Source organism: Capricornis sumatraensis, chromosome 20 (genome assembly GCF_032405125.1).
Source record: "Capricornis sumatraensis isolate serow.1 chromosome 20, serow.2, whole genome shotgun sequence".
Lineage (NCBI taxonomy): Eukaryota > Metazoa > Chordata > Mammalia > Artiodactyla > Bovidae > Capricornis > Capricornis sumatraensis.
In genome coordinates this window covers 68601913-68625456 of record NC_091088.1, presented here as the reverse complement: position 1 = coordinate 68625456, position 23544 = coordinate 68601913, and the positions used below count along the sequence as shown (strand labels likewise).

General features: G+C 54.4%; 1 protein-coding gene across 1 annotated transcript; it reads left to right on the top strand.

Moving 5' to 3' along the window:
- The first annotated feature begins 1597 nt into the window (after positions 1–1597).
- Positions 1598–22364, top strand: NLRP13 (NLR family pyrin domain containing 13). The gene is made up of 9 exons (XM_068993191.1): positions 1598–1898; positions 8780–8845; positions 10244–11855; positions 14603–14770; positions 17007–17174; positions 19505–19675; positions 20161–20331; positions 21106–21276; positions 22190–22364. Exons 1-9 carry the CDS (start codon positions 1598–1600, stop codon positions 22362–22364), a joined length of 3003 nt encoding a protein of 1000 aa, XP_068849292.1.
- Positions 22365–23544: the final 1180 nt, after the last annotated feature.

Genomic DNA, 23544 nt, shown 5'->3' with positions numbered 1-23544 from the left:
TCCTCTCTCATCATCCTGTTAAGACCTCTGGACACACCCCCGCCCTGAAGACGGTTGTTGTTTTTCAGCTGCAAAGTTGTGTCTGACTTTGCGACCCCATGGACTGCAGCACACCAGGCCTCCCTGTCCATCACCAACTCCGGGAGTTCACTCAAACTCATGTCCATCCAGTCAGTGATGCCATCCAACCATCTCATCCTCTGTCGTCCCCTTCTCCTCCTGCCTTCAGTCTTTCCCAGCATCAGGCTCTTTTCCAATGAGTGCGTTCTTCTCATCAGGTGGCCAAAGGATTGGAGCTTCAGCTTTATCAGTCCTTCCAATGAATATTCAGGACTGATCTCCTTTAGGATGGACTGGTTGGATCTCCTTGCAGTCCAAGGGACTCTCAAGAGTCTTCTCCAACAGCACAGTTCAAAAGCATCAGTTCTTCGGCGCTCAGCCTTCTTCATGGCCCCACTCTAGGACAGGTATTCACACCAGTGGCCTCTGGCCGATGTGGGAGATTTCATTTACATCAGCTGGGTTTTAATTAGAACCCCATCTCTGCATCCCTCTCCTAGCCAGGGCGACTTACACCTGGAAGAGAAGGACTCCAGGATCACCTGTGGCACGTGGCTTCTCCACCTCTCGGGAGACGCGGCTGCGGCGGAGGGGGCGGGACAGCCGCGGACAGACCTGATAGGAGCTGGAGGGCCCCGGGGCTAATCACCGGCTGGGGAGGGGTGGGGCGTCTGCAGTCCAGAAACTTGCAAGAGCTGAGAAGACAGCTTGGTGAGTGAGGTCTCCTTACACTGGCTTTTATTTCTTTTCTTTTTTTAAACAGTTTTGTTGAGATGGATTTAAAGGTAAGGGGGGAAAAAACCCAGCTATATTGAGGTATAATTAAATGCGAAAACACACACACACACACACAACCCACAACACTGCAAACATTTTACAAGCAGCTTAATGAGTGTGGACACAGACAAGGGGAGACTAGCCAGAACCTCCAGAAGTTTCTTTGCAGGGTCTGTGTGTGTGGCGGGAACATTTAACATGAGGCGGACCCTCTTACAATTTTCAGCGTACAAAAGCGTATTGATGACTGGGGGCCCTTTGCTGTAGGGCACATCCCCAAACTAATTCCTTCTGCAGGACTTGCATTTAGTCTGGGAGATACCAAGCAATACAGTAGGCTCTTAGCCTTAAAAAGGAAGGGGAAAATGGAAGTGTTAGTTGCTCAGTCGTTTCCGACTCTGTGCGACCCCATGGACTGTAGCCCGTCAGGCTCCTCTGTCCATGAGATTTCCCACAAAAATGCTGGGGTGGGGGGCGGGTTACCGTTTCCTCCTCCGCGGATCTTGCCGACCCAGGGGTGGAACCCGGGTCTCCTGCATTGGGAGGCGGATTCTTTACGGCTGAGGCCCCTGGGAAGCCCTCCTTGTGGAAGGGAGAGGTCAGTAAGCGCAGCAAAACAAGGCAGGCGTGCTGCGCGGAGAAAACGGCGCGGGGCTGGATCCGGCTGCGCGAAGCGGGTGACAGTCGCGGTGCCCGGCCTCCGCTGTCTGTTTCCGCAGGAGCTGTTCCTGCTGCGGCTTGAGACCTCGCTCCCGGGCCGATGGCTTCCCCTGCCGGCATTTCTGGGCACGACGGTGCCCGTTACCAGCTGCTGTCCCACCTGAGGCGCTTGGATCCCTGGCAGCTGGAGGACTTCAAACTCGGCCTGCAGTGCCCGGAGCTGCTGCCGGAGGGCGCCCGCAGGATCCCCTGGGCAGACCTGAGAGCCGCGGGCCCCGCCGACCTGCTCTGCCTGCTGGAGGAGCGCTTCCCCGGGAGGCGGACGTGGGAGGCGGCCCTCCGCGTCTTTGAGCACCTGCGGCTGAGCTCGCTGTGCGAGCGGCTGCGAGCAGAGCTGCACGGTGAGCGGGCGGCGGGCGCGCGGCCGGGCGTTTGCGTGGTGCTCCCTGACCGCTGGTCCCCCCGAGCGGGAGCCTCCCTGACGGGCTGTGGGAGTCCGGCGCCCTGGCCCGGGAGCGGGTGGTGATGGAAAGAACGCACCAGGAGGGAACTGAAAGTTCAGCTCTGTTACTAGACAGCTTTCGTTTCAAAAATCTTCACTTCTTGCTCATTCTTGGCTGTGCTCCGTCGCCACTGCTGCGCCCGGGCTTTCTCTAGTTGCAGTCAGCGGGGCGTCTCTCTGGTTTCCGAGCACGGGCCGAGGTGCACGCGGGCTCCCCCCGGCCTCCAGAGCACCGGCGCAGGAGTTGAGCCACAGCCTGTGGGATCTTCCCGGACCAGGGATTGAACTGGTGTCTCCTGCGTTGCAAGGCAGATTTGTAGCCACTGGGCCACACAGGGGAGCCCTGCTTTTTTTTTTTTTTTCCAAAGCTTATTTAGTTATTTGAGTTTCCCCAGTGGCTCAGTGGTAAAGAATTTACCTGCCAATGCAGGAGACACAGGAGATTCAGGTTCAATCCCTAGTCTGGGACGATTCCCCTGAAGAAGGAAATTGCAACCTACCCAATATTCTTGCCGGGGAAATCCCGTGGGCTACAGTCCACGGGGTCTCACAGAGTCCGACCCGCCTGAGTGACTTACCACGCACATCAATGTTCCCTACACGCCCTCCAACATTTATTGCTTGTAGACTTTTCGATAGCCATTCTGACTGATGTGAGCTGATAGCTCATTGTAGTTTTGATTAGAATTTCTTAAATATTTAGCAAAGTGGAGTGTTTCTCTTTTTTTAAATTGGAGTATAATTGCTTTCAAGGTTACAATGTACTTAAAAAAAAACCAGTAGGAGTAAACTTGGAAATTGGCTTCTTGACCGTCTGCCCTGCTTTGAATTCTTTTTCCTGGACTTACTCCAGGACGTTTGTTGACCATGGGTGTTCTTTCCTTACAGCGGGGAGGCCAGGTGAATGGTAAGTGCCCATCCGCAGAGGTTTTTCAGGTGTTGTTACCAAAAGTGGCCACAAGGCGGCAGCATTTCTTCATGCGCTGCTTGATAATTCAGTTTTTAGTTTCTACTGGAGTCCAGTTGATTTCCCATGTTCTGTTTGCTTTAGGTTTACAGGAAATTGCTCCAGCTATACCTAGAGTTTATATATTCTTCCTGGAGTATTCCCATTTAGGTTATCACAGTGTGTTCGATAGACTTCCCTGTGCTATTAAGTAGGTTTTTAAAAATTATCTGTTTGATATATACTAGCGTGTATATTCGGAGACGGCAATGGCACCCCACTCCAGTGCTCTTGCCTGGAAAATCCCATGGATGGAGGAGCCTGGTGGGCTGCAGTCCATGGGGTCGCTAAGAGTCGGACACGACTGAGCGACTTCACTTTCCCTTTTCACTTTCATGCATTGGAGAAGGAAATGGCAACCCACTCCAGTGTTCTTGCCTGGAGACTCCCAGGGACGGCGGAGCCTGGTGGGCTGCCGTCTATGGGGTCGCACAGAGTCGGACACGACTGAAGCGACTTAGCAGCAGCAGCAGCAGTGCGTATCTGTTAACCAAGCTCTTACTGTGTCCCTCCCCCTGGACTTATAATCATCAGTTGCTCTTTGAGTCTGAGTCTGTTTCTGCCTCTAAATGAGTTCATCAGTGTGAATTATCGCTTCTGTCTGCAAGAGCGGCCTCTCTCCCTCTCTGGCTTCGCGCCGTGTGGTAAATCTCTGGGTCCGTCCATGCAGCTGCGTTGGCACTTTCCGTTCTTTGTCGACGACTGCGTGTCTTCCAGGGCGTAGGTGGACCCGCTGCTCTTCATTTCTCTACTGATGGACATTCTGCTCTGACGCTGCGCCTCGTATATTGTGAACAGTCCTGCCCTGAAGATTGAGATGCCTGTGTCGTTTTAAACTGATTTTCTCCGGACCTAAGGCAAAGGGTGGGGTTGCCGGATCAGGCGGTTAGTCTGTGCTCAGTGTTTTAAGAGTTCCCTGGCGGCTCAGACGGTGAGGCGCCTGGTGTTTTAAGGAATTTCCATACTGCTTTCCTTGGTGGCCGCACCCACCCGCGTCCCTGCCCGCAGAGCAGGAGTCGTCCCTGTTCCCCCGCCCTCCGCAGCCGTTACCTTTGTAGGTCTTTCAAGGATGGCCGTTCTGAGGGGTGGGCTGATGGTACCTTATTGCCGTTTTGATGGGCATTTCTCTTAACAGTGATGCTGAGCATCTTTTCACGTGCTGTATGGCCACCTGGATGCCTTCCTTGGAGACATGTCCATTTAGGTCTCTGGCTCATTTTCCCATTAGGTGCTTCGGTTCGTATTTTCGGATTTGCTCTGCATGAGCTGTTTGCATGCTTCAGAGATGAATTTCTTTTGGGTATCTTCATTTGAAAGTTTTTTTCTCATTCTGAGGCTTGTCTTTTTCTTCATGGCTTTCCCTAGCTGTGCAAATGCTCTTCCCTTTCACTGAGTTTTCTTTTTCATTTTTCTGAGTTGGGCCCAAAAGCCCTGCCTGTGGTTAACGTGAAAACTCGCTCTGCCTATACTTTGCCCAAGAGGTTGAGCACAGCCGTGCCCCCATGGAGGTCTTCAATCGATTTGGGGTTTCTTTTCCTGTCTGGGGTTCGGAAGCGTCCTAACTTCATTCTCTTTTCACTTGTTTAATGACCCTCCACTTAGTCCTCCCTCCTGGCTGTTACCAGTTTCCCAGCGTCAGTGCAGGAGGCTTCCTTTTCTCCACATCCTCTCCAGCGTTTATTGTTTGTGGACTTCTTGACAAAGGCTGCTCTGACCAGTGTGAGGCGATGACCGCCTTTCAGTTCTGGTTTGCATTGCTCTAAAGATTTAGCGATGTTGAAGGCTTTTTCATGTGATTTTTCTAAAAGCAGTGTGAGTAAAACTAACCTCTTGAAATTTGCCTATTAAACGTCTACTCCGTTTTGAATTCTTTCCCCGGATCTACCCAAGGACATTTGTTGAGGGCAGGTGTTTCTTTCCATCCATCCTTGCAGGCTTGGTGATATTAAGTGCCCATGAAGTGAAGTGAAAGTCGTTCAGTTGTGTCCGACTGTTTGCGACCCCATGGACTATATACTCCATGTAATTCTCCAGGCCAGAATACTGGAATGGGTAGCCTTTCCCTTCTCCAGGGGATCTTCCCAACCCAGGGATCAAACCCAGGTCTCCCGCATTGCCGGCGGATTCTTTACCAGCTGAGCCACAAGGGAAGCCCAGGAATACTGGAGTGGGTAGCCTAGCCCCTTCTCCAGCGGATCTTCCCGACCCAGGAATTGAACCGGGGTCTCAGGCGTTGCAGGTGGATTCTTTCCCAGCTGAGCTGTCAGGGTCAATTGCCCATGAGCACAGGTTTTTCCACTGTAGTTACCAAAAGAGACCACTAGGTGGCAGCATTTTCCCATGCGCAACTTTTTTCTCCTTTTGGTAATATAATTTTTATTTTCTGTTGGAGCAGCGTTGATTCCCGATGTGTTTGTTTCAGGCGAACAGGAACATGACTGAGGTATACATCCATGTGTATCTTTTTTTTCTCTTCCCATGTATGTTATGACAGTGTGTTCAGTAGACTTCCCTGGGCTAACAGTAGGATAAGAAGTGGTGTGTATCTGTTAATCCCAGCCTCTTAACGTCTCCCTTCTCCTCCCTTTTCCCCTTAATAATCATAAGTTGGTTTCCTAAGTCTGTGAGTCTGTTTGTAAATGAGTTCACTGGTATGAAGTGATGGCTCTCTCCTGTAAGTGGTCTCTCTCCCTGGCTTCGCTTAGTGCGGTCATCTCTTGCTCCATCCATGCTGCACACAGAGGCATTTTTCCCCGCTCTTTTTGATGGCTGAGTGTATTCCGGTGTGTGGATGGACCAGGCACTCATTTTTCTGTCAGTGGATGTTTTGGCCAATGCTCTGCCTAGGGTATTATGAAGAGTGCTGCCCTGAAAATAGGGGTGCACGTATCATTTCAAATCATGATTTTCTGTGGATCTAAACCAAAGTGTGGGCTTAGATGTGGTAACTCCATGTTTAGTGTATTAAGAAATCTCGGCGCTGTTTTCCTTCCTACATCCGGCCTACGATGTGGGAGGATTCCATGCTCCCGTCGCCCCCTGTGCGACACTTAATCTTTCCAAAATCTTTTGGAGGATGGCCATTCTGAGCAGTGGGGCTGATAACATCATGTGTTTTGATTTGCGTTGCTTGAATAATTAGTGATGCAGAGTCTCTTTCCATGGGCTTTTTATCTTCTAATCAGCCCTGTTATGAATTCTTTCCCGGTGACTTACCTCGGGGCATTTCTTGAGGGCAGGTGTCATTTCCAGCCCCGCAGGCCTGGTGAATAGTCGGCCCATCAACACCGGTTTTCAAGGGGTTGTTACAGGGAATGGCCACAAGGCGGCAGCATTTCTTCCTGCCCAACTGCGGTTACCTGGGCAACCAGAGCCTCAGGGCGAGTCCTGTTCCTGGGGTGTTAATTAGAATGGGGATGCCTAAGGCCTGTGTGTCCTTCTCCCTACCTTTGATCCCCAGACACACCCCAGTTCCTGCCACACCGCTCTGCAGAGGGAGCTGTCCTCAGGCGGGGACCCTAAGGGAGGAGGCTGAACCCCAGCCCCAGGACACACGGAGCCCCGGGGATTTTGCGAAGCTCCTCCAGCCCAGAGACCGCACGGCCCTTTGGGGGCGCTGGGCTTGCCTCTGCTGCAGGAGAGACCCCTGGGTCTGGAGACGGTGGGCTCAGGCAGCCGGGAACAGGAAGGCCAGGTCCGCGGAGGAGGGGGGGGAGGTGCTCACTGCGGGCACAGCCTGCCCGGCGCCCTCAGCCCCGTCCCGCCTGGGGACCCGAGGCTGCTCAGGCCCCAGGGCTGCGACACCAGCCCGGGTCCCCAAGGCCTGAGGGGACAGGGTCAGCGGCTCTTCTGTCTTTCTCTCTCCCTCCCTCCATGTTTATTTTCAGTCGGAGTATATAGGTGAGTTACAATGGTGTGGGATTTGTTTTTTTTTTGGTGTACAGAAACTTAGTTCATTTATACATAGACATATGTGCTCTTTTCTGGTTCTCTCCCGTATATACAGTGCTGAGTGGGGTTCCTCGTGCTCCGCAGTGGGTCCCTGCAGATTCTTTTATAAATAGTAGTGAGTCTGTGTTCTCTTGCCTGCTGATCTCTCCCTGCCGCACACCTTTCCCTTTGGTAGCCGTCGTGTGTGAGGCTGTTTCCGTTTCCTAAGCAAGGCCATGTGTATCCACGCTGAGATTCCAGCTCTCAGTGATATTGCATGGCGCTTGCCTTTCCTCTCCCGGCCTCGCTCCGTGTGGTCGCCGCTGCGCTTCCGCACGGCTGAGCGTGGCGTCTCTCGCCTGTTCTTGCGGCGGGCGGACACTGCTTTCTGTCCGTGCGCCCCCTCCTTTGTCCAGCCCTCTGTCCTGCACTCAGGTTGCTTCTGCATCTTGGCTGTTGGAGCTGGTGCCGCCGTGACCCTTGTGGCGCGGGCGTCCTTAAAGATTTGGGTTCTCTGGGTCTACGCTTGGGTGTGGGGTGGCTGCGTCCGTGTATGGTGGGTGTTTAGCTGTCTCCTGCTCCAGTGTGGGAGCTGGTGATGGACGTGATGAATCAGTACATTGCTCATCAGACGGTGAGCAATGCAGGGGAGAGGAAGTAAGGGGAAGAGCTGGGGAGGGGAGTGGAGGGCGAGTAGGGGCCGAGGAAGGCGCGTGGTGAGGAAGGCGTGTGATGCATTCTTAACAGGACCACCAACTACCTTTTTTTTTTTTTTTGCTTTTACAGTTGGTGGGGGCCAGATATTTTTCTTTTCTCTTTAAAACCGTCTTTCTGGGAGTACAGCTGCTTACAATGCTGTCGGTTTCTGCTGCGCAGCAGGGCGAGGCACCTAGACCCTCTCGGACTCCCCTCGGTCGCCGCGAGCGCTGAGCGGAGCTCCCTGCGGGCCGCCAGGTTCTCATTAGGCGCCTGCGCAGCCTCCACAGTGTGTGTCCCCGTCTCCCAGCCCCCCACCCCCGCCCCTCTTGGTGTCCGTAGGCTTCTTCTCGTCTGTGTTGTGTTTCTATTTCTGCTTTATAATTAAGATCATCTCTGCCAATTTTTTCAGACTCCACATATATGTAATTCATAAACAATATGTGTATTTCTCTTTCTGACTTACCACACTCTGACACACTGTAGGTCCACCGAGGTCGCCAGGCGCCAAGATGTGAGCAGAGACTCCTAGGGGATGGAGGGAGCCAAGCGTAAATGGGGGGGATGGCGGGTTGGGGGGGGGAGCATTCCAGACCAGGTGGAGGGTGCTGGCTGCATCCAGGGCCCCAGGAAGTGGTATTTTTTTTTAATAATTAAAAAAATTTAATTGAAAGATAATTACTTTACAGACTTGTTTTCTGTCAAACCTCAACATGAATCGGTCACAGGTATACACGTGCCCCTCCCTCTTGCAGCTCCCTCCCATCTCCCCGCCCACCCCACCACCCCACCCCTCTGGGTTGATATGGAGCCCCTGTTTGAGCCTCCTGAGCCACGCAGCAAATTCCCTTGGGCTATCTCTTTTGCGCACGGGAATGGACGTTTCTGTGTTACTCTCTCCGTGCGTCTCCCCCTCTCCTCCCCTCACCCTGTACCCACAGGGGTGCGCTTTTAACATGAGCTGCAGCTTTGCAAAGGAGCATGTCTCCAGTGTGGTCAGGTCGATAAACTGGAAGCTATGACGTCTGGTCTCTTTAATCCCACGTCTGGCAGAGAAACGGCTGGTTCTGCTCAGATCACCCATGGTTCTGAGCTTGTTTTCCAGCCGGGCAGAATCTCAGCATCCCATCCTCACTGTTTCATTTCAGAAATGTCACAGGTGGGCAGACTCCAAGATCCAAACCAGGAAGAGCCAGCGGCGCTGGAAGAGACAGGTTTGTAGACTACTTCACGATGAACGCGCATTCCACGCGCTCTACTTTTGCCCCTGCCTTGAAATTGCCTTCCAGTTACAGTGTGCCAGAAACTAGCCGACCTGACCTTCCGATCAAGCCTGGAAGAGCAACAGGTCACCGTTAGCCGGACATTCTCACCGGGTCCCCTCTAAGGGGTTAGGTACAGTGTCCGTCTCTGGACTTTGCACTGCAGTGATAGGTAGCTGTATTTTATTTTTTACACAATTGTAACAGGTTGCATTGTATTTACAGTTTTTTTTGAAAGAAAAAAAAATAATAGCTATATTCCCCGTGTGGTACACAGCATCCTTGTAGCCTGTCTTAGGAACAGTATTTCGTACCTCCCTCCCCCCAACCCCACCACAGGCAACCACAAGTTTGTTCTCTGTGTCTGTGAGTCTTTTCTGTTATAGTCACTAGTTTGATTTTTTTAGATGTCACACATGAATGATATTGTATGTAGGTCTGACTTAGTTCATTTAGTAAAGTGGTGTCCAAGCCCATTCCATATTGCTGCAGGTGGCTTTGTATTCTTTTAATCGCTGAGTAATAGTCCACTACACACATTCACGCCCACACACGCACACACACTCTGGGTCTGTCTTATCCATTTGTCTGTCAATGGACATCTAGGGTGCTTCCGCATCCTGGCTGTTGTAAATAGCGCTGCTGTGAATGCTGGGATGCTTGTGTCTTTTCCGACTGTGGCTTTCTTCGGATATATGACCGGAAGTGGGCATGCGGTAGTTTTTCTTTTTTTTAAAGGAACCTGCACACTCTTCTCCTTAGTGGCTGCACCAGTTTCCATTCCCCACCCACAGTGCAGGAGGGCTCCCTTGTCTCCACACCCTCTCCAGCATTTATTTCTCATGGACTTTATGATGGCTGTTCTGACCAGTGTGAGGTGATACCTCATTGTAGGTTTTTTTTTTTTTTTTAAGTTTTTCGTTTCATATTGGAGTACAGCTTCCCCTCTGGCTCCGGGGTAAAGAATCTGCCCGCCAGTGCAGGAGACTAGGGTTCGATCCCTGGGTGCGGACGATCCCCTGGAGAAGGAGATGGCAACCCACTCCAGTATTCTTGCCTGGAGAATCCCCTGGACAGAGGAGCCTGGTGGGCGACAGTCCACGGGGTTGCAAAGAGTCAGACACGACTTAGCAACTCTAGAGCGACCACAGCGGATTAACGATGCTGTAACAGTTACAAGTGGACCGCGAAGGGACTCAGCCTACTATACCTGTATCCATTCTCCGCCCAAACCTCGCTCCCACCACCCTGTAGTTCCGACCTGCGACTTGCGTTTCTCTGGTCCTTAGTGATGCTGAGCATCATCTCAGGCGCCTCTGGGCCGTCTGTGTCGCCTCCCTTCCCTTTCAGCCCACAGAAGAAGATACAGGGAGAGGCTGAGGACCCGGATCCTGGCCCTGTGGGACCGCACGCCCTGGCCCGAGGACCACATCTACCTGCGGGACGTGGCGCAGCGGGAGCACGCGGAGCTGCGGGGCCTCCTGCACCCGCAGGGGGCCGGGGCGCCGCCCCTCACCGTGCTGCTCGAGGGCGCGGCTGGCGTGGGCAAGACCACCCTGGCCACCAAGCTGGTGCTGCACTGGGCGGAGGGCGTCCTCTTCCGGGGCCGCTTCTCCTACGTTTTCTACATCAGCGGCCACCGGCTGGCGGAGCTCGGCGACACCAGTTTCGCCGGCCTGCTGGCCCTGGACTGGCCGGACTCGCAGGTCCCCGTGGAAGAGTTCAGGGCGCACCCCGAGCGGCTGCTGTTCGTCATCGACGGCGCGGAAGAGGTGATCCTGGGCTCCGACGGCTCCTCCAGCCGGCCCAGCGCCGACTGGTACCAGGAGCTCCCGGCGGCCAGCATCCTGGTCCGCCTGCTGAAGAAGGAGCTGGTCCCCGAGGCGACCTTGCTCGTCACCGCCGGGCCCCCTGGGGGCCGCGCCCTCCGGAGGCTGCTGCTCAGCCCGTGCCGCGTGGGCATCCCGGGCTTCACCGAAGGGGACCGCCGGGAGTATCTCAGGAGGTTCCTGGGGGACCCGGACGTGGCCGAGGAGGCCTGGCGCCGGATGCGCGGGTCGGAGACCCTGGTCCGCTCGTGCGCCGCGCCGCTGGCGTGCTGGGCCGTGTGCGCCGGCCTCAAGCGGCAGCTGGCCGCCAGCCCGGCACCGGCGCAGGGCGCGCCCACCGCCGCACCGGCGCCGGGCGCGCCCACCGCCACCAGCCTCTACGCCCGCCTCTTCTGCAGCCTCCTCGCGGAGGCGGAGCCGGGTCTGCGGGCCGGCAGCTCGGCCGCACAGTGGAGGGCCTTCTGCTCGCTGGCCGCCGAGGGGCTGTGGCTGGCCGCCTTCACCTTTGCGGGAGACGCCCTGGAGCGCCGGCGCCTGGAGGCCTCTTTCATCGACGGTCTGCTGAGGCTGCAGATTCTTCGAAGGGTCAGCGATTGTGAGCACTGCGTGACGTTTGCTCACCGGAGCTTCCAGGAGTTCTTCGGGGCCTTGTTCTACGTGCTCCGGGGCTCCCGAGGCTCGCTGGGCGGGGTCCCCCGGCATCAGGAGATGAGGCGGTGGCTGAACCACGCCTTCGCCGACGCCAACCCCTACTGGCGTCAGACGGTGCGCTTTTTCTTCGGCCTCTTAGGAACAGACCTGGCCGGGCAGCTGGAAGAGGCCTTGGGTTGCCAGGTGTCCCCCGGGGCGGCGGATGAGCTGTTGGCCTGGGCGGAGGAGCTGGAGAGGTGCGGCGCCGTCTCGGCGCACTTTGACTTCCTCTGGCTCTTCCAGTGCCTGCATGAGACCCAGGACGAAAACTTGGCCCGGCGGGTTTTGAATCACCTCCTGGAGGCCGATCTGGACATTCAGGGCTGCGAACACCTCCGGGTCTCTTCCTTTTGCCTCAAGCACTGTCAGAAGTTACGAAAGCTGAGGCTCTCCGTCAGCTGCGTCCTGGAAAAGAAAAGGACGTCCGGCCTGGGAACTCCGGAGTGAGTATTGCGGAGGCCCCCTCCTTACCTGACTTTGGCTCCCCTTCGCAGGCTCCGCCACGTTATTCCAGGAAACACGGGGGGTCTGGTCTGTTGTTGTGTTATCTGTGGTTTGTTGTTTGCTTGTTGAGTCATGCCTGGCTCTTTGAGACCCCCATGGACTGCAGCACGCCAGGCTTCTCTGCCCTTCACCATCTCCCGGAGCTTGCTCAAACTCATGCCCACCGAGTCGGGGATGCCATCCAACCATCTCCTCCTCTGTCGTCCCCTCCTCCTCCTGCTCCCAGTCCCTTCCAGCATCAGGGTCTTTTCCAGTGAGTCAGCTCTTCGCATCAGGGGGCCAAAGGATTGGAGCTTCAGCTTCATCAGTCCTTCCAGTGAATATTCAGGGCTGATTTCTTTTAGGATTGACCAAGCATCCTAAATCAGCTCCAGTCCGTGAGCACTTTTTCCTGGAGGTTTTATGTAGGATTCCCTGGGTTCTTAACTCATTTACTCAGAGGTAATTTTTGTATCTCAGACCCTGCGTGTTGAAGGTTTATGTACCAGGCATCAAGAGATGATATCTACTGTGTCAAACTGGTGCCCAAAATTCAGTGGAGGGGGGTCTGCTATTGTCTCTCAGAGATAGCACAGTTCTCTTAGTCCCTGTGGCTCTGAAGTAGCCCGGCCCAGGTCAGTGCCCAGCTCTATTTCAGAGCTCCAGACGGTCCATAAAATGCCCTGTGGCTCTCCTCTGAGCATGTGTTGGAGCCACAGTGGGGCCAGTGGCGTCACCAAAGTCTTAAAGCTTTCTCTGAGTTTGTCCTCCTGAAAGAATAATATTTTAAAATATTTGAGTTTCATCTGGTTCTTCTCCTGTGACCTTTTTTTATCCTGTCCCTGACACTTCTGGCTTCCTGGCTGGATGATAAGGAAGCTTAGCTGTTCTCCTAAATTCAGGCCCCAGAAATGTTTTCTAAATTGTTATCTTGAAACAGGAGTTGCTGTATATGTTATCAAACCCTTTCCTGTTTAACCCTCAAATTTTCGAGAAGTAGCAGTTCAGTTTTGAGTGAAGACGTTGAAATGCTGAGCAGCTTAATTTCTTTGTGTTGACCTGACTGTGATATCAATAAGCTGCTTGGTTTGGGGGTGTGACGGCAGGAGGAGAAGGGGGCAACAGAGAATGAGATGGTTGGATGGTATCACTGACTTGATGGACATGAGTTTCACCAAGTTTTGGGAGTTGGTGATGGACAGGGAGGCCTGGCGTGCTGCAGTCCATGGGGTCGCAAAGAGTCGGGTGTGACTGAGCGACTGAACTGATACTTACTGGTGATCATTTGTCCTGTCCTGGAATCCCTAAAACTTCAATAGGTGACTATTTTGGTGATGTTCAGTAATGGGTCATGTAAGTGCTTTTACTACAGGTGACTTTCCAAAAGTAATCTCAACTTATGAGAATTAACAGCCACATCATCCCTCACTTTATGCGTGATCATCCTAAGGTGTAAGGAAGTTTCAGACCTTCCCTGAAGTGAAGATCTTCTGATGTTGAGATTATTTCTTTCTTCTCTACAGCACAGCTTCTTACTGGCTTTTTTCCCCTCAGTGGTTTTAAACGCTGTATCAGTATTACTGTTGCTCAGTTGCTAAGTCATAGCCTGTCCAACTGTTTGCGACCGCATGGCCTGCAGCATGCCAGGCTTCCTTGTCCTTTACTATCCCCCAGAGCTTACTCCTTGGAAGGAAAGTTATGACCAACCTAGATAGTATATTCAAAAGCAGAGACATTACTGTGCTGTCTAAGGTCCGTCTAGTCAAGGCTATGGTTTCTCCTGTGGTCATGTATGGATGTGAGAGTTGGACTGTGAAGAAGGCTGAGTGCCGAAGAATTGGTGCTTTTGAACTGTGGTGTTGGAGAAGACTCTTGAGAGTCCCTTGGACTGCAAGGAGATCCAACCGGTCCATTCTGAAGGACAGGAATGATGCTGAAGCTGAAACTCCAGTACTTTGGCCACCTCATGCGAAGAGTTGACTCATTAGAAAAGACTCTGATGCTGGGAGGGATTGGGGGCAGGAGGAGAAGGGGACGCCAGAGGATGAGATGGCTGGATGGCATCACGGACTCGATGGATGTGAATCTGAGTCAACTCTGGGAGTTGGTGATGGACAGGGAGGCCTGGCGTGCTGCAATTCATGGGGTCGCGAAGAGTTGGACACGACTGAGCGACTGAACTGAACAGTTTACTCAGACTCATGTTCATTGAGTCAATGATGCCATCCAACCATCTCATCCTCTGTCGTCCCCTTCTCCTGCCCTCAATCTTTCCCAGCATCAGGATATCTTCCAATGAGTTGACTCATCAGGTGGCCAAAGTATTGGAGTTTCAGCTTCAGCATCAGTCCTTCTAATGAATATTCAGAACTGATGTCCTTTAGGATGGACTGGTTAGATCTCCTTGCAGTCCCAGGGACTCTCAAGAGTCCAGCACCACAGTTCAAAAGCATCGATTCTTCGGCGCTCAGCTTTCTTTATAGTCCAACTCTCACATCCATACACAACTATTGGAGAAACCATAGGCTTGACTAGACGGACCTTTGTCGGCAGTGTGGTGTCTGCTCTTCGGGTTGCGCGCTTTCCTATTCAGGGCCCCAGTGAGTCCCTTGTGAGGGTGTCTTGCTGCCTCCTGTACTTCATGCTCTGGGTGTTGGTTGGGTTTCACCTACTCTCATCAGCGTTCTCTCTTGTTTCCCCCACGAAGGATGAGGGCTGCCGATTTCCGGATGCATCAGTGGGAGGATATTTGCTCGGTGTTTTGCAGCGGGAACCTGAGCGAGCTGGACCTGAGTAACAGCAAGCTTAGCACTGCCTCCATGATGAGACTCTGTCTCAACCTGGGAAACCCACGGTGCAGACTTCAGAAACTGGCGTAAGTGTGAGACGCCCACAATTTGAAGAACACAACTGGAGAATAGCCCAGCTTATTTTATCTTTTGATAACGGTCATAAGTATCTATTAGCCAGAAAGTGAGCTGGGTGCTTAGGAGAATAAAATCAAGGGACTTAGAGTCATGAAGCGCCTACTTAGGCAGAGTCTCCTGAAGTTTTTTAAAAAATGGCCATCTGATGGAGTAAGAAGTGGCAAGCTGGCCAGAGACTTGCCCTTTCTAGAGCAAATTCCTTCAGAGCCATGAACAGCTCAGTAACTGTCATGAATCTTGGCTCTAGAATTAGTGTGTGGCGTTCCCGCGCACGTGGCGCCCTGCATTTCCACTTGGTTTATTTGAGTCTGACCTTTGTGTGTGTGTGTGTGTGTGTGTTTAATTGTGCCGAGTCGTGTAGGGATCAGCCATAATTACGCGTCCATCCGCCTCCTGCCTCCCCGCTCCCTCCGCCATCGAGGAAGGGGCTCGCCAGCAGCTCGTGACCCGCCCCCAGCCTTAGCCGATCCAGCCCTCCCTCTCCTTCTCCTGCTGTTTCCACAATTCTCTGCATCTCCGTCGCTGCCTGCAAATAGGTTCATCCGCACCATCTTTCTCGATTCCATATACGTGCGTTGATATGCAGTATTTGTTTTTCTCTTTCTGACTTTGTATAACAGGCTCTAGGTTCATTCATTTCGCTAGAACTGACTCAAATGCATTGTTTTTTACGGCTGAGTGACATTCCGTTGTATATACGGCCGCACCTTCCTTATCCATGCATCTGTCGCTGGACACCCAGGTTGCTTCCGTGTCCTGGCTATTGCAGACAGCACTGCGGTGAACCCCTGGGGACCCGACCCTCTAATAATTTGGCTCTAGGGCCCCCGGGCGTCAGGAGTTCTGGCGCATGGGCTTAGTGGCCCTGCAGCGCGTGGGATCCTCCTGGGTCAGGGATTGAACCTGTGTCCCCTACATAGGCGGGCAAATTCTTAACCTCTGGACCACCAGGGAAGTTCCAGAACTGTTACTTCTTGCCCTCGTGGAGCTTAGGGTTAGGAGCTTACGTTTAGGAGCTTACGTTATGGTGGAGAAACAAAGTTTTTTTTTTTTAATTTTAAAGATTGTGTGTGTGTGTGTGTGTGTGTGTGTGTGTGGACCACTTTTAAAGTCTTTATTGAATTTGTTGCGGTACTGCTTCTGTTTTTTTTTTTTTTTTAATTTTTTTCGCCGGAAGGCCTGTGGGTTCTTAGCTCTCCAGCCAGGGACTGCACCCACGCCCCTTGCACTGAGAGGCAGAATCTTAAACACTGGGCCCCCAGGGAAGTCCCTGGGGAAACAGACTTCAGTGTTCATGAGATGGGGACTTCTCCCAAAGCAGAAGGAAGCCAGTTCAGCAACTCCCCCACCCCCGTCTCGCTGCGACCCCGCGGACTGCAGCCCGCCAGGCTCCTCTGTCCGTGAGATTCTCCAGGCAAGAATTCTGGAGGGGGTTGCCATTTCCTCCTCCAGGGGATCTTCCCAACCCAGGGATCGAACCTGCATCTCCTGCATTGGCAGGTGGATTCTTTACCACTGAGCCGCCTGGGAAGCCCACAGACGCACCAAAGTAGATAAACAGGCAGCTGGTGGGAAGCTGCTGCGTAGCTCAGGGAGCTCAGCCGGGTGCTCTGCAATGACCTAGCGGGCGGGGTGGGGCGGGAGGCGGGAGGAGGGTTCAGAGGGAGGGGCCTGTGCTTGCCGGTGGCTGGTTCCCGTTGCTGTATGGCAGAGACTACCCAACACGGTAAAACGATTGTCGTCCAATTAGAAATGGAAACCGAGTGCTGTTCAGCGCCGCGACTCCCCTCAGTGTCTGGGTTCCTCTTGTATCAGTCCCTCACCCTGGCGGTTGGGTGTGTGTGCCGGAGAAGGCGATGGCACCCCACTCCAGTACTCTTGCCTGGAAAACCCCATGGATGGAGGAGCCTGGTAGGCTGCAGTCCATGGGGTCGCGAAGAGTCGGACACGACTGAGCGACTTCCCTTTCACTTTTCACTTTCATGCATTGGAGAAGGAAATGGCAACCCACTCCAGTGTTCTTGCCTGGAGAATCCCAGGGACGGGGAAGCCTGGTGGGCTGCCATCTATGGGGTCCCACAGAGTCGGACACGACTGAAGCGACTTAGCAGCAGCAGCAGTGTTGGAAAGATGAGCTGCGGGAGCGTCTCCCCTCCAGCGCTCCGTCCCTGCGTCTCTCTGCAGCTGGAAGTCCGTGTCCCCTGTGGAGGGTCTGAGGAAGCTTGGCCTTCTGCTTCACGGTAACCAGCACCTGACCCACCTGGACCTGAGCTCCAACAGCCTGGATGCCGCCGTGTCCCCGGGCGTGTTCAGGATGCTGGGGCACTCGGCCTGCAGCCTCAAGTATCTGTGGTGAGTCTCTGCATTCCAGGCCTGTCCCCAACATCACGCGTGGGTTTGAAGACTCACTGGGGGGGGGGGGCTGGAGTCAACATTGCAGGAAAAGGATGCGAAGGCTAGCAAAGGGGGAGAATGCATGGGGGTGGAGCACGCGTGCTAAGTTGCTTCGGTCATGTCCAATTCTTTCTGACCCCGTGGACTGTAGCCCGCCAGGCTCCTCTGTCCCTGAGGATTCTCCAGGCAAGAATCCTGGAATGGGTTGTCATTTCCTCCTCCAGGGCATCTTCCCCACCCAAGGATCGAACCCAGGTCTCCTGCATTGGCAGGTGGGTTCTTTACTGTCTGAGCCGCCAGGGAAGCCCCGGGTCTCTCCGATAGGTTGGAGTCCTGTGGCCTGAGCGCTGAGGTTTGCCATCAGCTCTTCATGGAACTCGGCAGGAACTCGAGTCTGAGCTTCCTCAGCCTTGCGGACAACGACCTCTCCCACGTTGAGCTGGAGAGACTGCGGGAGCCCCCTGGGACAGCCGCCTGTGCCCTGAAGGAGCTGTCGTAAGTCGCCCTGCTTCGGCAGAAAGCCCTTCCTTGCAGGATTGCAGGGCAGAGTTGGGGTGTCAGTGGGGCTGTGTCTGGGGCGCCTCGGGGACCTCCGTGTTGTGTCTCCCTACCCCCTCCAAGGGTCTCGTCACCCTCATGCCGCCTCTCCCCTCTCCCCTCAGGCCCCATCTCTGCCACCCCTCCCCTCGGGGCCCATCTCAGCCGCCTCTCCTCTCTCCCCTCGGGGCCCTTCTCAGCCGCCTCTCCCCTCTCCCCTCGGGCCCGTCTCAGCCGCCTCTCCCCTCTCCCCTCGGGCCCGTCTCAGCCGCCTCTCCCCTCTCCCCTCGGGGCCCGTCTCAGCCGCCTCTCCCCTCTCCCCTCGGGGCCCGTCTCAGCCGCCTCTCCCCTCTCCCCTCTCCCCTCGGGGCCCGTCTCAGCCGCCTCTCCCCTCTCCCCTGGGGCCCGTCTCAGCCGCCTCTCCCCTCTCCCCTCGGGGCCCCTTCTCAGCCAGCTTCGCTCTCACCTTGCCTTGGCCGTCTTGACCATCAGCTGCTTTTGTCTCTTTCGTCTCACCTCCTCAGGCCTCTGCCAGCCTCCTCCAAACAGGCTGCTTTTCACCCAGGGGCGATTTTGTCCTGCCAGGGGCGTGAGGCAGTGTCTGGACCTGGGCTTGGTTTTCACATGTGGGGAGGAGAGTTTGCTCTTGGCATCTAGTGGGTCAGGACCAGCTGTGATCAGAGCCTCCGGAGCCCTGGAGCGCGTGTGCTCAGTTGCATCCAACCGTTGGTCGCTCTCTGCGGCCTCTGTCCGTGTGGTTCTCCAGGCGAGAAGACTGGAGTGGGTTGGCCATTTCCTCCTGCGGGGGATCTTCCTGAGCGAGGGATTGAACCCGGGCCTCCTGCAATTGGCAGGTGGATTCTTTACCGCTGAGCCACGTGGGAAGCCCCACAGAGCCTTGGAGGGGGCCCCCAATCGAGAATGATCTGGCCCAACGGTCAGCAGGACTGAAATGGATAAATCTTTTTTTTTTAAACGTTTAATTTTGTAGTGGGGTATAGCTGATTAGCAAACAACGTTGTGTGAGTTTCAAGTGAACAGAAAAGAGACTCAGCCGAACATGAATATGCATCCGTTCTCCCCCAAGCTTCCCTCCCTTCCAGGCTTCCATGGAGCAGAGTTCCCTGTGCTTACAGCCGCTCCTTGTTGGTGCTCTATGTTAAATACAGCCGTTCGCCCACGTCCATCCCAAACTCCCTAACTATCCCTTCCCCCACCCTCCCGCCCTAGAAACTATAAGTTCATTCTCTGAGTCTGTGGGTTTCCTTTTAAATTAAAAATTTTTTTGATACATATTTTATCTTTTTAAATTTTTAAATTATGAAAATATAAACAGGTTTGGAAAACACAGAACAAAGTTACATATGGTTCCATTATATATTACAGTCGTTTAAGTAGATAAATGAAGATTTTTAGTTGGAGGTTCAATTTCAAACTCTCAGGAATTAGAGTGAATGTACAGAGAAGCAGAAGAATGTAGCAAGACCTGAAAAGCATTATGATCCGATTCGACATAATCAAGCTCTGTGCAGCTTCGTGAGCCGCCTCCTGTTCCGTAAGGTCGTCTGTGAGGACGTGAGGACGGTCGTGCGGTAGACGGGTGTTACCTTTGCCACCTCACTCTCCTCCTTGGCGCTTCTCTTCTTTACCTGCCTTGATCTTTGCACAGCCCTGGGCCCCGGGACGGAGAATTTGGGAGCAGAAAGGGAGCCGGGCGTGCCGGGGCTCACCCGGCGTCTCCCCCGCTGCAGGCTGGAGAAGGGGAACCTGTCGGCGGCCGCCTGTGGGGACTTGGCCTCACTTCTCACCAGCACCCCCCGCCTGACTCGACTGTGCCTGGGACTGAACCCGCTGGGAAACGAGGGCGCGCGGCTGCTGTGCGGCTCCCTGACTTGGCCAGCGTGCGTCCTGCAGAGACTGGAGTGAGTCCCTCCTGGCTCGGTGTCCAGGGGGACCCTCCGTGGGGCAGCCCTTGGGGGTCCCTTTGCATCCCTGGGCTTCCTGGGTGGCGCTGGTGGTGAAAAACCTGCCTGCCAGTGCAGGAGCCCTGGGTTCCATCCCTGGGTCGGGAAGATGCCCTGGAGGAGGAAACGGCAACCCATGCCAGTGTTCTTGCCTGGAGAATCCCACGGACAGGAGAGCCTGGCGGGCTGCAGTCCATGGGGTCACACAGTCGGACATGACTGAAATGACTTAACACATCTGTATAAAGCTCAAAAAAGCAACACAAAAGATGCTTTTATTTTTTTAACCCAGCCATGAGTGGGTCAGTCTGGGGTGAGAGAGGGTGACAGGCAGGTACCGGGCATGTCCGGGATGGGGCTCAGGGAGGCCCCGCGGGGCGGGAGGGCAGTGTCGCCCCGAGCCGCTGTCCTGAGCGCCCATCTCTGTGCCCCTGGCTGCGCAGGCTCTGGTGTTGCTGGCTCGGTGCGCCCAGCTGCAGGCACCTGTCGGACGCCCTCCTCCAGAGCCGGAGCCTGACGCACCTGAACCTGAGGAAGAACAACCTGGGAGATGGAGGAGTGAAGCTTCTGTGCGCAGCCCTGGGCCGTGCTTACTGCGCCCTGCAGAGCCTGAAGTGAGTCCCGCCACTGCCTCGAGGAGGGGTGTGTCACTCGGCCTGAGGTCAGCTGGGCTCTGAGTCCTGGGCCCGGTGGCCGGTCCCCAGCGGGCTCTTGGTTTTGCTGGAGGTGGGAATGTGTGGGTGGATGTTGGTGGTGGTGGCAGTTCAGTCGCTCAGTCGTGTTCGACTCTTTGCGACCCCATGAACCGCAGCACGCCAGGCCTCCCTGTCCATCACCAACTCCCGGAGTTCACTCAGACTCACGTCCATAGAGTCCGTGATGCCATCCAGCCATCTCATCCTCTGTCGTCCCCTTCTCCTCCTGCCCCCAATCCCTCCCAGCATCAGGGTTTTTTCAAATGAGTCAGTTCTTTGCATGAGATGGCCAAAGTATTGGAGCTTCAGCTTCAACATCAGTCCTTCCAATAAACACCCAGGACTGATCTCCTTTAGGATGGAATATTCTCTGATAGCAACAATGAAAAAAAAAGAAAGAGTCTGGGTGCTCTGGGGGTCAGTGTTGCAGAGAGAAGTCCTGAACACAGACGAGCCTGTCGATGGCCTGAGGGTGGGCGGGGACAGGCTGTTCCTTCTACTTTCTTCCGTTCACGGGTACATGGGGCGCCCAGGCGTTCAGACCTCCTAACCAGCACCTTCCTCTTTCCAGGGCTCAGGAGAAGCCGGTTTTGGGGGTCGCTTTCTTCCTTAGAAGGCGGGCTGGATCGTGCAGAGAGGAAGGGTTCAAGGGTTGCTTTTCCCTCATTGTATTTTCTTTTTTTCATCTTGCAGCTTGTCACACTGTTTTCTCACCGTGGCGGGCTGTTGCGAGCTTGCTCACGCCCTCAAGCACAATGGTCACCTGAAGATTCTGGACGTCGGGAACAATGCCGTTCAGGACGAGGGGGTGAGGGAGCTGTGCAGTGTCCTGAAAAGTCCGAGTTGTGTGTTGCAGACACTTGGGTGAGTCAGTGCTTTTTCTTTCTTTTTTTTTGGGGGGGGCGGTTATTTTTTCTTCCGGTAATACATTGAATTTACAGAAAAGGTGCAAAAGAGGTGCAAAGAATTGCCATTAGCCTTTGAACAAGGTTCAGTGGTAGTTCACGTTCTGCCTGAAAGATGGATTCTGCAATCTCTCTCCGTCCCCGTCTCTCCGTATCTGTAACATTTGTCATCCAGGCACCTGTGAGTCTACCCGCTGTGTATACGTCTGTTATCTGTGGATTTATGTGTCAGCCTCTTGTCACCTTTGCTTTGTATTGCTAGCAGCTAGCTAGTATTTCAGGTTTTTGCATTTGAAATGTAGAAATAGGATGGAAAAAGTGTAATGAGGGATGGTCGTCTTATTTTTGTCCTTTTCAGGGCCTTATAAATGAACACGTCCACTTTATCCTAAAATTACTTCCTCCACGTTCGGGCAGGCTAAACTTCAGTTTCCTCATCTGTCAGGTGGGGTTTAAGATATCCCCTGCCTTCTACAGGATCGGCATGTGGATTAAATGTTACCTGTCAACACTTGCAAAGTGTCTGGTGTGTGTTAGCAAGTCTGCTTCAGTAGCACGTGTGCTGTGTGCGTGTCTTCAGGGCCCAGCTCTTTGCGACCCTGTGGACTGTGGCCCACCAGGCTCCTGTCCATGGGATTCTCCAGGCAAGAGTACTGGAGGGGGTTGCCATTGCCTTCTCCAGGGGATCTTCCCCACCCAGGGATCGAGCCCGTGTCTCTTGTGTCTCCCACGTTGGCAGGCGGGTTCTTTACCACTGAGCTGCCTGGGAAGCCCTTCAGTAGCGTGTTTCCCCCTAAATCCTGAGTCCCTTTTGTGTGTAACCCCTCCGTCTTGGAGGACCATCTTTCACGCTTCTGTCCCACCACTCCTAGGTTGGAGAAATGCAGTTTGACGGCCACTTGCTGCCGGCCGCTGTCCTCTGTTCTTGGAAGCAGTAAAAGCCTGGAGAACCTGAACCTTTTAGGAAACGACCTGGGGCCGGACGGAGTCAGCAGACTGTGGAAGCCCTTGAGAAAGTCGACGTGCAGGCTGCAGAAACTCGGGTAATCCCCGACTCCTACGCGGGGAAGTGGCTGTTGGGATGGGGATGAATGGGACGAGGTCCTAGAGCGAGCCCACAGTCCAGCTTCCCAGGGCGGTCAGCCTCCCAGGGCGGTCAGCTTCCCAGGGCGGTCAGCCTCCCAGGGCGGTCAGCCTCCCAGGGCGGTCAGCCTCCCAGGGCGGTCAGCTTCCCAGGGCGGTTCGGGCCAGCGAACTTCCGGCGCCATGCGTGGTGGTCTCCATCCACGTTGCCTGGTAGAGGAGCCGCTAGCAGCGTGCATGTGCCAGACGCTTGAAATGTGGTTCCTGTGGTGGACAAGCTGACTCTTTAGTCTTTAGGCTGAACTAACCAGCCACGTGTGCCTGGGGGTCCCCAGACTGGATGGCGCGGTCCTACGCGCTTGGTGCTTTGGGGAGTGAGTCCCCTACTTTTCTCATTCTGGTGCCTGTCAAGTCTCGCTCAGACGTCCACTCAGCGACTTCCTTCCCAGTGCTGACCTTGGGCCGAGCACAAGGGCGTGGCTGTTGGTGTGACACACAGTCCTGGGCCTTCTCATCATGGTGTGTGTTTGTCTTTGGGATGTAAATCCAAGACCCATGATAGCAGGGTTAGCTGCTGTGAATGCGGGGAGGGAAGCTCCGGGTTGGGGTGGAGATCAGGGTGAGCAGGGTGGTGCGGGAAGGCGTGTCTGGGGGGTCCTGGCGAGGCTGGAGGGATGAACCGTGTGTCTGGAGGGGAAGACAGACAGTGACTGCAGCTGAGGGAGGCATGTGCTCCGAGGAAGTCAGGAACGTGTGCAGAGCCCCAAGGTTGGACCGAGCTCTGTATGGCCTTTGGGGGCATTGCAAGAAGTGCATTTGATTTTTTTTTAACTTTTTATTTTGTGTTGGCGTACAGCCGATGAACAGTGTTGTGATAGTTTCAGGTGAACAGCGAAGGGACTCAGCCATCCACATATATATACCCATTCTCCCCCAGACTCCCCTCCCATCCAGCCTGCCACGTGATGCTGAGCAGAGTTCCCTGCGTCTGCAGTAGGGCCTTGTTTCCCATTTTAAACACAGCCGTGTATGCATGTCCATCCCAGACTCTTATTTTTTTGCCACTGGCAACTGTGAGTTCGTTTGAAAGAAGAGCATTTAATTAGAACACGTCCCACCTTGTTTAATATCCTGGAGATGAGGT